Here is a 14987-nt window from a genome sequence, read left to right on the forward strand (position 1 = left end):
GTAGTCCCCAGGTTGACACTTTGCGGCCTGTCGCGATGCGTGCTTGGTTGCTGGGCTCAGCCGGGGGCCGGCTGCTGGCGGCACTGGGAGCCGGGGTCCGGGACGCAGCGGCCATGGCTGGGGGCAGCATGGGGCAGAGGATGGTCTGGGTGGATCTGGAGGTGAGGGGCAGGAGCACCCCCCTCTGGGGGGACGCAGGTCGGCTGTGAGGGATGTTTCCATGGGGATGTGCCTGGCTGAGGGGGGCAGGATTGGGGGAGGGGTCCCCCATGTCAGACAGGTACTGGGGGGGGTCCCCTATGTCAGACAAGTGCTGGGGGGGGGGTCCCCTATGTCAGACAGGTGCCGGGGGGGAAGGGTCCCCATGTCAGACAGGTGCTGGAGGGTCCCCCATGTCAGACAGGTTCCGGGGGGGAGGGTCCCCTATGTCAGACAGGTGCCGGGTGGGGAAGGGTCCCCATGTCAGACAGGTGCTGGAGGGTCCCCCATGTCAGACAGGTTCCGGGGGGGAGGGTCCCCCATGTCAGACAGGTGCCGGGGGGGAAGGGTCCCCATGTCAGACTGTTGCTGGGGGGGTCCCCCATGTCAGACAGGTGCCGGGGGGGAAGGGTCCCCATGTCAGACAGGTGCTGGGGGGGGGTCCCCTATGTCAGACAGGTGCTGGGGGGGGGGTCCCCTATGTCAGACAGGTGCCGGGGGGGAAGGGTCCCCATGTCAGACTGGTGCTGGGGGGGGGGGAAGGGTCCCCATGTCAGACAGGTGCCGGGGGGGAAGGGTCCCCATGTCAGACTGGTGCTGGGGGGGTCCCCCATGTCAGACAGGTACCGGGGGGGGGGGAAGGGTCCCCATGTCAGACTGGTGCTGGGGGGGAAGGGTTCCCATGTCAGACAGGTACCGGGGGGGGGGGGGAAGGGTCCCCATGTCAGACAGGTGCTGGGGGGGGGGTCGCACTTGGAGGGAGGTGTGCAAGGGGAAAGCCAGGCTGGGTGTCAGGAGGAGATCCCTGCCCCTAGGGACTGCCTAGGGGTGGCATTGCCTGGGGTGTTTAAGACTAGGCTGCACAGAGCGTAGGGAAACACATCTCTGAGACCAAGCCCTGGTCTGGGTCGGCTCCCTGCACTAACAGAGCCTTTCCCTCTCTTTGATCCTGCCAGGCTGTAGGTTGGCCTGCACTTTGCTGCTTCAGCTGGCAGGGAAGCATCCGGTTCAGATTCAGGCCCTGGGGGGTTCCAGCTGTCGAGCTCTCTTTTCTAGTTGTGGCTGAGCAGTTCTGCTCTAAATTCACTCTCCAAGTATTTGCACAGCCCACTGAGAAGCTTTGGAAAATGTCGTTTCCTTTCTTAGTTTGGCAAACACTGATTATTTCCCTTCTACTGGTGATTGAAATCAGTGCAAAGCGTTTGTGAAAAAACCCAAACATTACAGCAGTGTTAGCCCAACTCTGGGATTAAAGTGTTGTTAAGACATACATTCCCTGCAAAGTATAAAACATAGCTCTTCTCTCTTCTTACAATTGTTGCTTGTGCGTTTGCAGATGACCGGACTGGACATAGAGAAGGACCAGATCATTGAGATGGCTTGTCTCATAACTGATCCTGATTTAAACATTTTGGCTGAGGTAGGTTAGAGTTTGGAGTCAATGTGCACTGGTGTATGTCTGATTACTAGCTCCTGGTACTGTTACTTTGTTATACTTGAAGGTGCATCTGCCCATTAGGTTAGAGTGGAATATTTTTATCTTTGATGTTTTGTGAACCATCTGGCTAACAAGCAGCCAGCGTGGTATGTGCCATTTCATAAGTATAGTTTCCAGATGTGTGCAGCCTGTGGAATGCAAAACGAGTCAAACAACAATTTATAGTACATGCTTTTGAGGGCTGTTTGGATTGTGGCTGTGTGTAAAATGTTAGTGGCAGATATCCTGCATTCTTGAACAACCTTGTCGACAGTGTAGTATGTCACTTTTTAGTACTGTAAGGTTTGCCAGCTGCTGACTCCAAAATGCCTGTTTTTAAGATGTGATTATAACCTGGAAGATGTCCCTGTAAAATTGGCAGTATCTTACTGAACAGACCTGTGCTTCCTTTTTACACATTATGAGTCATATGTTCTTGCTTTAGTGACAAGAATAAGGTTTCACTACTACTCAGCGCTGCAAAATACACACAGTGCTGGGAGAGGCAACTGGATTCAGTTCTGACACATGGATCATCGTTTGTCAAATAAGTTCCAGTTACAGAATCCAATCAAATGATGCATGAGCCTGAAAGAACTTGACTTGATATTCACATTCCAGATTGAGTTATTGACTGTGGAAGAAAGAACACCACTGTGCCTTTTCATTTGTAGACTAAGAAAACTTGATGTTAGAAGCCATTGAGAGACCAACTGGAACTACATGTATTATCCATACAGAAACACTTGATAGTTTATACCAGGTCAGGGAGGCATTTCCCACCACATGGGCTTTAAGATAGCTGCCCATCTTGCTCTGCACAGCATTCTCGTAATTTCCTTAAAGCTAGACGTGTCAACAGGAGGTAGACAGATTCCTCTGATAAGCGTTAGAATGATTTTTTTGTTAGGATATGATTATATTACTATTTTTTTCTCATTAACAGGGTCCCAACCTGATTATAAACCAGCCAGATGAGTTGCTGGATGGCATGTCAGAATGGTGTAGAGAGCATCATGGGAAGGTAAAGGTTCTAGAGCAATAGTACCAGAATCACTGTTTCCGTGTAACTAGTAGCAACTTTATCATTCTTAATCTCAAAATTGTGTTAGGTGCTATATGAACACTTTAGAGACAGTTCCTGTTCTGAAGAGCTTACATTCTAAATGTAGATGACAAAAGGTGGGAGAAAGGAAATATCCCCATTTTACAGATGGGGAACTGAGGCAGAGAGAGGTTGTGATTTGCCCAGGATCTCACAAAAAGTCCATGTCTGAACTGAAAATTGAATCCAGATCTTCTGAGATCCAATCCAGTGCCTTAACCACAAGACTAACCTGAAACAGACTATCCAAAGGGCCTTAACAACCTCGACTTGCAGCAACTTTGAACAGGCCTTGAAAATTTTACTAGACACCTTCTAGCTAGAGAAATAAACCTACCAACAATGGCTGATGTTAACTGCTGCTTGGGAAAGCTCTGAGCAGCAGTGTGAAACTGACACGATTCTTGCTAGTTTTACTGATGTTCACAGGGTTCTGGATTTAAGCAGCTATACTGACCAGCATCTTGTCTGGTCCACAATGCTATCATCTGTCCCTTAGCTAGGATTGAAGTGGATAAACACTGATGCACTTGGTAAAACGTTAAGACCTTCCAAAAGGTTACATTTAAGTGTTAAGTTGTCATCTTTTTTAATACTTCTGGGCATTAAATGTGCCATTAGTTGGTTTTGACTGCTACTTAAATATGCTAGAAGTATTTTTAAATAATGGTAAATATTTGATTGGTGATGGATGCCTCTTTCTTGCAGTCTGGCCTTACTAAGGCAGTGAAAGAAAGTACAATTTCATTGCAGCAAGCAGAGTATGAATTTCTGTCCTTTGTACGACAGCAAACACCACCCGGTCTCTGCCCTCTTGCAGGTAAAATGTGTACTTATATTTTTAATACTAATAAAATCAATCCTCCTTTCATTCCCAGTGGGGCTTTGAAAAGCCTGTTAATGCACAATGTAGGAGTGATTTCATCTCCTACCTGGAGATCTGCATGCAATCAAATTTCATTAATCAGGGGAAGTTCAGCAATAGGTATCATCCATTCTATAAATTGCCTGAAGCAAATATTATGTATGGATTTCTGAAAATCCCCATAGCTCTGCAGGAAACTTAAATTCCTGTTACTAGTAATATTTCATTATTGGTGCGACTTAGTGTTGTTAGCCTTTTGTGAATGCAAAAGAAAAATAGGGAACTAACTGCTGATATGAATCCAATCAGCCTCTAAGTACCGCTATTCTGAATGTCCTGTTACTTAATGGTGACTCAGAACCCTGACTCACAGAGGTCAAAAGGATGACCTGAGGAAAATATATTAAACAAACAGTAAAGCTTATTTACCCTTAGTGGAAAACCTGGTTGTTTGTGTAATATTTTTATTTTTATTGAAATAATTATGTTTGTGACACAGAAATTGTAGAGTATCAGAGGGGTAGCCGTGTTAGTCTGGATCTGTAAAAAGCAACAGAGTCTCCTGTGGCACCTTTAAGACTAGCAGATGTATTGGTGCATAAGCTTTCGTGGGTGAATGCCCACTTCATCGGATGCATGGGACCGACGAAGTTGGCATTCACCCACGAAAGCTTATGCAGAAACATTTAGAAGTCATATGTGATTTCCTCAGTCTGCATAGCCTACCTCTAGTTCAGATGTAATTCACTGTAGCTTTGTAAAGTCTTTGAAAGAAATATCTGTTTTGTCTTTATCTAGGAAACTCTGTTCATGCAGATAAGAAGTTTCTTGACAAATATATGCCTCAGTTCATGAGGCACGTTCATTACAGGATAATTGATGTGAGCACTGTCAAAGAACTTTGCAGGTAAATACCATACAAAGTTATTGTAAAAAGATCTAAGGAGCTCTATTATATTTTACTAATTTTCTTCTAAAACAACAGAGGAGGACAGCAGGAAAAGAGCAGTGTGCAGCCATTTAGTTCTTTCAGATATTCCACTAGGATCAAACAGAAAAAGGACGAGGACCTACTTACTGAACTGCACGCAGAGTGGGGAGGTGTTTAGCTCTCACATGGATTATATTATTTTGATGCTTATAACAGTAACTTTTCTGAATGACAGTGAAATTCAAATTTTTGCACTGAAGAGACATTTCCCATTGTAGCAAACCCAAAGAGACCTCTGACTATGTATTTAAGATGTATGGATTTAAAACTCAATTTCTTCCATATACAGGCGCTGGTATCCAGAAGAATTTGAATTTGCACCAAAGAAGGTGGCTTCTCACAGGTGAGACTTCCACTGTTGCCTTTAAATGTAGTACATTTGTCATATCTTTAAGCTACAGTACTCTCTTCTACTAGAATATGGAGCATACCAATTTCTTTGAAAACCTGACATGTTAGTTCTATTGGCAATGGCACTGGAAGTCTGTGTAATTCTATTCCTTGCCATATCTCTCTCTTTAAAGTCTGATTATGGCAAAAAAAGTTACTCTGTAAAAATACAGAAAACAGAAGTAATTTATTATCCATTAATGACTTGCTCAGTTTACTAAGCCAAGATATTTGTCCTGACAAATACATGTTCACAGCACTTACATAGCACAGAGCTAAGCATCTCAGAAAAAACTAAGAACATTCATAAGTTTTGTATTGAAGCAAAGCTGTTACCAGAGGACCAGTAGTGAAAGCAGAGGATTGGGAGATTGGGTTTGTGATGTATTGATGCCTGTTTCCCTATCTGTGAAGTGGGGTTAACCTTGATTTACTACCTAACTGATGTTCCGAGGCATAGTTAACATTGATAACTTGCTTTCAGATCCTCTGATGAAAGGTGCTGTGTAGTTGAAAGTATTAAAACTTTCTCCTAGATCGTTTCAGGGCCAGCACCAGGAATCTGACCCAGAGCCCTGTGGAGTCTAGATGAGTTTTGCCGTTGACTCGAGAGGGGCAGGATTGGTCCCCCTGTTTTTCCGAATATTGTGCCTAGCACAGCGAGGCCTCAGTTCTGACTTAGGCCTCTGGGTACTATTGTAATATAAACATTTACTTTGTTTATTTCATAAATAAAGATCTGGAAAACAGAACTTGTCTGGCAGATTGCTGCTGCTATCCAAAGTGGAGCAATAAAGCTCTATCGGCTCAACAGGACTGATGGCGGTTTTAACTCATTCCCATTGGGAAACGAAGCAACGATGACTTAGCATAAATAAGAAGCCAACAGGAACAGTACTGAGATGCCTTCCCTCTGGGCGCATAACGCCATTGGCAGATGGTCCCTTTTACATCAAAAGTTAAAATGAGCATAAGTTATTTTTACGGCCTCTTGAAACCTCTCCTGTTTTAGGATAAGGGACAGTTCTTTCATGCAGGGATGGAGAAAAGTTGTTGCTAATTGCATGGGAATCTTTGGGAAAAGGAGTAACTGAATCTTCAAGTACCTCTTTCCCTAGCTCTCTGATGCATGGGCTCTGTAAGATGGGCACATGAAGGCTCAGGGTTCAAAGGGAGCAGCCTGCATCATAGCCAGGCCTTTGCCTTCTAAAGCCTGGCATATTGCAGAAGGTGATTCCCAGCCATTCCATCCTACTGCTAAAGATTGGTGTTTAAAACTGTTGTGCATTAAAATACAAAGATGGCTAGGGAGGTTATGGGGACATTTTGGTTACTGCTGATGCTTGCTGGATGCTGGCATGTTTTTGGCACAGTTTCAGGACGCATTTGTTGGAACGAAACATCATCATCATCAAGTAAAGATTGGCTGATGGTGCCCTGATTTCAGGAAGCACTGTCTTCTGGAATCTGGTATTTAGCTAGGGCTTTACTTAGATTTCAGAGTGACCGGAATCTAGGTCCTGATTCGATTTTTTGTTTGTTGGGTTTTACTAAATACTGTTCTTGACAACTGTCCTTTTCTAATAATTATTTGTATTATGGTACGTTAGAGGCCCTACCTGAAGTCAGGGTCCATTTGTGCTAGGCACTGTACAAATACATAATGAAAGCGTCTCTGCCCCAAAGAGTTTACATAGACCAGACAAAGGGTGGGAGGAGAAACAGACAAGTAAAGCAATTTGCTCAGGGTCTCTCAGCAGCTAATTGGCCAAACCAGGAATAGAATCTGGGTCTCTTGAGTTCTTGACCATTGTTAGGCATCTCAGACTAATACCGATACTTGTTTTAATAGCTGAAGTCGTGCAGTGATTTTAAAAAACAAAAGTGGGTAAACTAACCTCTTTGGTTTTCAGGCCAGGTAGTGTTAAATTCCATATTCATCAACATGGACATGTTCAGCTCAGTTTACCTGCCCTTGCCCTCAACTACGCTAGAATCATAGGACTGGAAGGGACCTCTAGAGGTTATCTAGTCCAGTCCTCTGAAGTCATGGAATCTATTGGCTTGCTAGAGCTTATGCCTTGCATAATAGCACAAACCAATAAGTAATGTGTTACTTCCTTGCATGCCTGTCCTGCTGAACTTTTACTGTTTCCTGTATTACTCAGTCTAGATAAGGTGGTTTTATTACTGACAGATTTGTGCATGATATATTTCTCAGTGTTCTACTATTTTTTTTTACAGTTTAGAATTTGTGAAATGCATCAGAATCCAAATTTAGCCTGAGTGTTTGTGCATTTTGAAACCTTCCTTAATTCTCTTGCAGGGCACTCGATGACATCAGGGAAAGCATCAAAGAACTTCAGTTCTACAGAAATAGCATCTTCAAGAGGAAAACAGATGAAAAGAAAAGAAAATTAATAGAAAATGGAGAAAGTGATAAAACTGTGAGCTGATCTTCCATCTCACAATGCCATCCCATAGTACCACTGGATGTATCTCCTGTTGTTTTTCTGTTCACCAGTGTTTAAGGAAGAGGCTTCTTTCAGTTTCCTTGTTTCTTAACCATTAGGAAAGCAGCAGTATTTCAGACTTCTGTCTGCTTTAACATGTTTGAGCTGTGAATTGGCCATTTAAGTCTCAGCAGCTCCTTTGTTTTATGTACCAGATCACTTTTGCTCTTTGATACATCTCTTCATTTACTTCTAGATGCACTCTTTTGTTACAAAATAAAACCAGTCCTGCTGAAAGATTTTTTTTACACCTTCTCTTTTCTTTTGCAGCAGCCTTGGTTATAAGACTTTGTATATAATGTTCATCTAAAAGATGAACCCGCCTCCCTCAGATTTTCAAAATAAAATGTTATGGGAAATCTGTTGCATAGAGATAAATAAATAAAGATTGGCTGATGGTGCCCTGTCCTACAGTGGTCATATATGTGTGTACTTAACAAGAATTCCTCTGTAAAATACACAGTGCCATTTGAAGACAGACTGAACATGTGCATCACTTAATGTAGCCTGATGAGCAGTGGCCTTCTCTGCTTGTGGTGTCAAAGGTATGATCAGCTTAGCTCTTGACAGCTAATTCAAGTAACAAGCTCTTTTTAGTTCCATGGTGGACATGTATCCGCTTTACAAAACTCTCACGCAGGCAGCAGTCTGTGCTCAAAGGATGCTAGGGAGGAGCTGCACAAAAAGCTGATTTGTGATCCAGCAGATGAAATTTCAATATAAAAAACGTAAAGGCTGCAGGCCAGGAATGAAGTGCATTGGCATGACAAGCGGGTCAGCCTGTAATACTCACTTTAAAAGAATTTATGGTTAGAACGTGTCCGGTTTTCACAGGCTGTTCCTGTGGCTAGGAAACAGCTAAATGAGTCCATGGACTTCACTGCCCTTTGGATCAGGCTCTAGAAGAGGACGCTGCTGCCATTTAACTTGTCAACATGACCACAAGTCCGTGCTAACCCATAAATAAGCTAGGGTGTTATTTAAAACAGATGTGTGTTAAACATATTCATTTGATTCCTAACTACATGATCTGGTGCGTGAACACTGGTTGTGGCATAGTCGATAGTCATATCCCAGAAATCAGGGACACCAATGTTTAGATACTGAAAAACATCCTTCAATTTTCCAGGTATTGGACATAGCCATAGTCCCCAAATAGCTCTGGATCTGTGTGTCTCTCGCTGGCACTTTCTGCTTTGATGATTAGTTTTAGGCTTCTAAAGAAGAGGTTAGGGCTTTGTGGACTTTAAGCACTCTTCTAATGAAAGTATCAAAGGGGAAGGATCTGAAGTACTGGCCCAGAACTATGACAGTCCCCTGCCAGTTTGTCAATTTCATGAGCAACATATTTATTTTTTAACTGCTTACTCATGGTCTCTGAGTGTGGGATGTCAATGTTTTTTCCATTGAACTTGACTTTCAATCCATATCCACACCAAGCAAAGTCCAAAGCTTCCCAGTTCCATGGAGACCAAAATATTTAAGTGCTGATGGAGAAAAAGAAACAAAGACTATCTTTAAATTATTAAAGAAAATAAATAACTGCAGCTTTCACTCCATGGATGAATGTACCAAATTAGAGTCTCTGTACTCTCCTAACTATGTTCTTTCTAGCTTTGGTGGTTTTGTTTCATGGGCTGGTGCAAACTCTTCCTTCTGTTTCAATTTGCAAATTCTTACTTTGCCTCCAAATTTTGCTTTGAGTTCCATATCTGTATTATTTGTATTCTGGTAGCTCCCAATCAAGATCAAGCCCTGCTACACTAGACACATACTCAATAAATGAAACTTATTTGAAACCACAAGGTCACAGATTCAAGTTGACATGTGCCTTGTTCTTTCTCGGTTTACGCAAGGTGAGCAACTTTTAACAAAATTTTGAGCGGGCCTGGTCTGATTTCAAGTTTCTCTTGAAATTCCTAAGCAGATGCGTTTGTCATGCTTTTGAGTTGTCTACTGAACAAGTCACATACCTTTACCGATACATAAATGTACATTAAGTATGGTAAAATTGGTCACCTCAAATAAGTAGTTAAAATTATTAATGGAAAGTAAAATAAATATTCCCTAGCCAAGTGTTTTGCTATTGAAAGGAAATGTAAACAAGGTAAAACAAAAAGAGCCACTGCTATATCGTTGATTCTAAGAAAACAGAGCTTGATATCATTTAACCTAATAGGGAAAACCTACTGTTTGCTGTCTTTGTGAAATACTTGATCCACTGACACTGTTGAATCTCCCATCAGGTAAATCAATTTTTCTCTTCAAACAAGTATTAATTTGAGCCATAGTTGTGAAGTTAGATATGTTGCAGAAAGCAGGCTTCCACCTGTTTTGCCTGATAAAGCCACTGGGGAAAGGGATCTCCTTCTAATCTTGCATTTTTCATTTGATAATATCTTGCTGACTGACAAAATGAGTGACAAATGTCAGCAGGTCATGTCTATGGTTGAAAATAGGCATTAATAAGAATTTTAGTGGCAGTATAATCCCTAGCACCTTCTCATGTCTACACGGAAGTCTTACAAATGAGAAAACCCCATGAAGTTGTAGATATTAAATTAGCCACCGGAGGGAGACCCATACAATGTGTGACTAACAAAAATACATTAGTAAAAACAGTTGATTCAAGCATTTATGTAAAGGTTACAGCATGTACATTCACTTAGATCATACTATAACTCAGCATTTGTGCCAAGGTTCATGAGATGGAACCCTCAGAGCAGGGGAGTGGAAGTCAGGACTCCCAGATCCTATTTGCAGTTACTGATTTGTTGATAAGTCGCTTTCGGACAACACTTTGAATGGCTAAAATGAGGCAACCTTCCTGCAGAAAATGTGGCTTGGTTTCAAGAGCTGCGGAGCGCACATAGGGACTGGAATCAGAGCCCCTGAAAAATCAAACCACTTATTTAGGTGACTAACTTGAGGCACTTAAAAGTTTGCAAATTTTGGCCTTAACCTCTCTCTGTCAATCTGTTGCCACATTTGCAAAATGAGTATTAACCCATCACACAAGGCTTAATGTTTGTAAAACGCTCTAGAGAAGTATAAAGTTACTGATCAGTGGTTATTCTGCTGCTTGTGTGAAATACAGAGGGTGGGGGCGTTTCACTGGTGTGCAGGATTCCTAGAATAATAGCAGTTAAAGACAGACAAGATCTCGCTCTTTGTAGGAATTTGTAACTTGCTCATTTCCAGATTATCCAGGCACTGTTTGACCTGTTAGGACATGCAGGCTAGCCAGATTGCTGGTCACGTGCAGAACAGGAAGCTGAGAGTGGCTTACCGTGGTCCCTTATTTACATGCACGTTTCCACTTGCACACTTAGATTTCCCACCCCCTTTTTCAATTCCATTTATTGCATGTGACTTTGCCATTACTCCTGGCACATGCAAATGGATGGCTTAAGCCCTGAACCTCCAAAAATTTATGCACATGCTTAACAGATGTCAAAGGGATTATTTATTGCCTAAAGGATTTTTTGTTTTAAGGATCAAGCCCTTAGAAAGCAGTAGATTCACTACTCTAACAGATAACTACAAAAAAACAAAAACCCTGTATGGGCAACATATGGTAATATTTATTTGATAGTTTAAGCACTGGTTAATTTGAGTATTTGTTTAATTTACTCAAACCCTCAGGAATCAAAATAATGCATCTTCCACCTTTAATTTGATCGTTTGGGGGTTCGTATAGTCATTGGCTCTAGGAAGTTGCTATGCACTTAGTAAGGAAAGACTAAATTGTGAAAAGAAGAAGAAAAACTGTTCCAGGAAAACTGTTGTAATGTTAATCGATGACTAGGACTAAAAGTTGCCTTATGCAGACTGGGCTAGTGGCATTGTAACCCTTAGCATATGTTATGATCTGTCCCTGGGAGGTCTGTCGTTAACAAGACAAGCCGCTTAGTGAGTTAAAGGGATGGTCACACCTAAACTCTGAAGGAATTGCACCATCAAATTATATGTATTAACTCTTAGTACTCATATCAATCAGCCCCATAGAGACATCCAACTGACCCACGCACCCTTTTCTCAGGTTTGGCTCAATGTTCAGCAGACTGCCTTGTGGCAAGTAGACTGGCTGCTTGAATCGAGATGGGACATTGTATGCAGGGACCTGGAGCCTCTCCCAGCCATGCCTCAGTGTAAGGGTGACCAGATGTCCTGGGACAGTGCCAATATTTGGGGCTTCATCTTATATAGGTGCCTATTACCGCCCACCCCTGTCCCAATTTTTCATGCTTGCTGTCTGGTCACCCTACTCAGTACAGAAGATGGAGATGGCTGCAAGTTGATCCATTTCATACAGAACAAGTCTTTAGGCTCTTAGCATGACAACAGTGCGGCAGTTGATTGGCAGAGTCTTGCGTGATGCCTGTCCTATCACATGGTTAATTTGAGGGAGGGTCATGTTCCACCTTGATTCCCCTGACTGTACTCTGGCACTGCAATATACACCCCCAAATATGCACCGACCCCGTAAGCCGACAGCTCACTCATCCATTGATTGCATTTGCTGTACAGTGTTTAGAGTTGTTCCTGTAAAACGTTCCATGGAAGCAAAGCTGCACGTTACCACATGACATCAGTTTGTTTGGAGTGCAGCATCCCTGGGCCATTAGGGAACTGTTTCTCTTCCTTTCCAAATCCATTAAACAATAGAAGTGAAATAAGGACAAGCGGTAAGGGCTGCAAAGCATGCTGCTACTTGAACTTCTAGTCCAGAGCTTTGTTAGTCAATTTGGCAGCATAAACAGCACTAAAGACCAAACAGATGCTGTTAGTGGCATACCACTAGCTGCTAATATTTGAGACAACTCAGAGGAAGGGGGGGTGACCAGCCGTTACAGTCTGGGATACAGGAGACCCACCTTCGAGTTCACCACAGATTTTCCATGCAACCTTGGCCAAATCATTTAGTCTCTGTTCCTCAGTTCCCCATCTGTAAACAAGGACACTAGCACTTCCCTTTCCTCTTGGGTATGGTGAGGATAAATACGGTACATACGTTTAGAATGGCAATATTTCAGGTTTTCAGAGCAACAGAGGGGAATTAACCTACTTTGTTCTGGGTTGGATCCATTGTGGCTCTTTATTCACTACTATAGAAAGGCTCTGAGGATGCTTGCTTACACATTTTCACCAATCGCCTCTCTTTCAAAGGCTACCACTAAAGGCTAGAAAGAGAAGACAACAACCACGAATTCTTCCGGCCAGTCTGAATCTTAGAACTGGTGAAGACATTTGCTTAACAGAAGCTGGGGGGGCGGGGACCCAGTGTACTAGAGTGATATCTTTAATCTGATTCTTTTTGGAATGAGTAAATTATCGTGTCATTGCTAGAAAGATAGCAAAGATTTTTGAAATCGTGATGATTTTTAATTGTGTAGGGTTTTTTGTTTGTTTTGGTTTTTTTACACAAATTTCAAACTTTTCCATATTTTTGATTAACTTTCAAAGTATCAACTTTTTGGGGGGAAAGATTATTTTGGGGGGGCTGGAGGGGATTGGTGAAATTTCCCTTTGTCCTCCCAACCAGCTCTAATCAAGTGCTTTGTTCTCAAGTTATAGCCTGTTTTTCATTTTAGATCAATATCAGCTAACACGTACATTAAACACACACTGATTTGGTTCCCAACCACATGATCGGGTGGGTGAATTTTGTGGCATATGCTATAGTCATAGACCAGGCATCAATGATACCCACCTTAAGACTCTGAAAAATGTCCGTCATTGCCATATATTGGACATATTCATGAATGTCACTGAATTGCTCCATGTCTATGTGCATCCCCCTGGTATTTTCTGCTTTGATGATTACTTTTGTGTCTGGGCATCTAAGTAAAAGGCGTGGGATGGCTTTGTGAACATCCATCACCCTCCTGATGAAAGCATCAATACGGCAGGGGCTAAAGTGCAGGCCCAGTGTTATGGCCCTGTCTTTCTGTCCCACTAGCCTGTTGATTTCATGTGTGATGTAGTCATCTTTTTATGAGAAAGACACACAAAGGGGTGCCCATGAATCTCTCACTGAATTTGAATGTTCCTCTCCTTATCTATTGCCACATGGGTTTTGAACCATCCATTCCTGTGGTGCTCAAAGACCTTCAGAGAGCTAACAAAGGAGAAATGGGTGGAACTTTAAACCACTGATTTTGTCACCATTTCCTTCATTTTAAAGAATGGATTCAACTATTCACAGTGGGTGAAATTCACCCCTTGTGCACTACTTAAACACAACTTTATTTGGGCATAATCTTTTGTAGGTAAAAAACCTCACATCTTCAGATGCATATGAAGAAGTGAGGTTTTTTTACCTACAAAAGATTATGCCCAAATAAATCTGTTAGTCTTTAAGGTGCCACCAGACAACTTCTTGTTTTTGTGGATACAGACTAACACGGCTACACCCTGATACTTAAATACAAAACTCCCATTGATTCCAAGGGGCCAGAATTTCACCTACCGGGAGGAATTCACCCTTGCCCTGGAGGGGTTGGTCTCTCTGTGCAGACCTCAAACAGAATTTCCTTAAACCTTGGATGGGTAAAGAGTAGAATTCTATTATTAATTATTATTATTATTAATAATCATGTTTTACGGCAGTGTCTAAGAGCCAGCAAAGAACAAGATCCCATTGTGCTGTACAGACACAGAATCGCAGACAGTCCCTGTAGGGTGTTTGTGTGTCTGTGATCTATCATACACATGGGTCTAGAGAAGTGTGGCCCCACCTGTGCCCCATTTTACCACTTCTTCCCCCCGCTCTCCAATGCAGCAGTCTCAGCTTTGGCTGGTTGTGAAGCTGCTCCTACCAGCTGGACTCTCCAGCTGACACGGTTTCAGACCTGCACGGCAGTACTTCCCTATTTTTCCATCTAGCATTCTATTGTGCTGCAGCACTGCAAGAGATCCCCCTTCTGGCTTCCCTTTCCACTTTGAACATTGATTCTCCTAGTCATTAAATGTCATGAACTGTATCTAGAATTTACTACCAATTGATCATCCTTCATTTAAGGCAAGCTACAAAGCAGCAGAATGGAATAATGGAGCCTCCAAGTACTTCATGTAAGGGCAAATAGTTTAAAAAACTCATCGATACCAGTTAGAAAGACCCCTGCAAATTTCAGTGGGTGAAAGGAGAGGCCAAAGAGACCAGAATGCTACTAAAATTCTAGCATGTGTTTTGAAATTAACATCTAGGAAGAATGTACTCATCATGCCTTCAAATCCCTCCTTAAAACTCTCTTTTGCTGCGATGCCTACAAAAAACTTAACAACCTCTAGGCTACCGGTGTGCTGAGATCACTGCCCCCCCATGTATGACCTGTTTACTTGGGCTTCCCCACCATTCAGTCTCTATCCACCCATTGTCTCTTAGATTGTAAGCTCTTTTGGGGGCAGGAACTGCCTTTGTGTGCGTGTTTGCACAGCACCTAGAG

The 14987-nt window shown here is 42.6% G+C and overlaps 2 protein-coding genes across 3 annotated transcripts; one reads left to right on the plus strand and one right to left on the minus strand.

Annotated features, from left to right (window-relative positions):
- Positions 1–7776, plus strand: REXO2 (RNA exonuclease 2). Of its 2 annotated transcripts, none has more exons than XR_010592963.1 (7): positions 1–161; positions 1535–1618; positions 2622–2699; positions 3489–3600; positions 4444–4552; positions 4926–6543; positions 7048–7776. XR_010592963.1 is itself a non-coding variant. In XM_065568974.1 (7 exons), exons 1-7 carry the CDS (start codon positions 36–38, stop codon positions 7480–7482), a joined length of 693 nt encoding a protein of 230 aa, XP_065425046.1. In that variant the 5' UTR covers positions 1–35; the 3' UTR covers positions 7483–7776. The 2 variants fall into 2 exon arrangements, 1 of the variants encoding a protein (XP_065425046.1); XM_065568974.1 differs by having other exon boundaries at positions 4926–4979; positions 7353–7776.
- Positions 7777–13090: 5314 nt separating this feature from the next.
- LOC101943193 (NXPE family member 1) lies at positions 13091–14290 on the minus strand. Its single transcript, XM_065570423.1, is given in 4 exon segments — positions 13091–13207; positions 13210–13548; positions 13551–13660; positions 14280–14290. Coding segments are annotated over 4 exon segments (543 nt in total). The 3' UTR covers positions 13091–13124.
- Between the last annotated feature and the right edge of the window lie 697 nt (positions 14291–14987).

Source organism: Chrysemys picta, chromosome 16 (genome assembly GCF_011386835.1).
Source record: "Chrysemys picta bellii isolate R12L10 chromosome 16, ASM1138683v2, whole genome shotgun sequence".
Lineage (NCBI taxonomy): Eukaryota > Metazoa > Chordata > Testudines > Emydidae > Chrysemys > Chrysemys picta.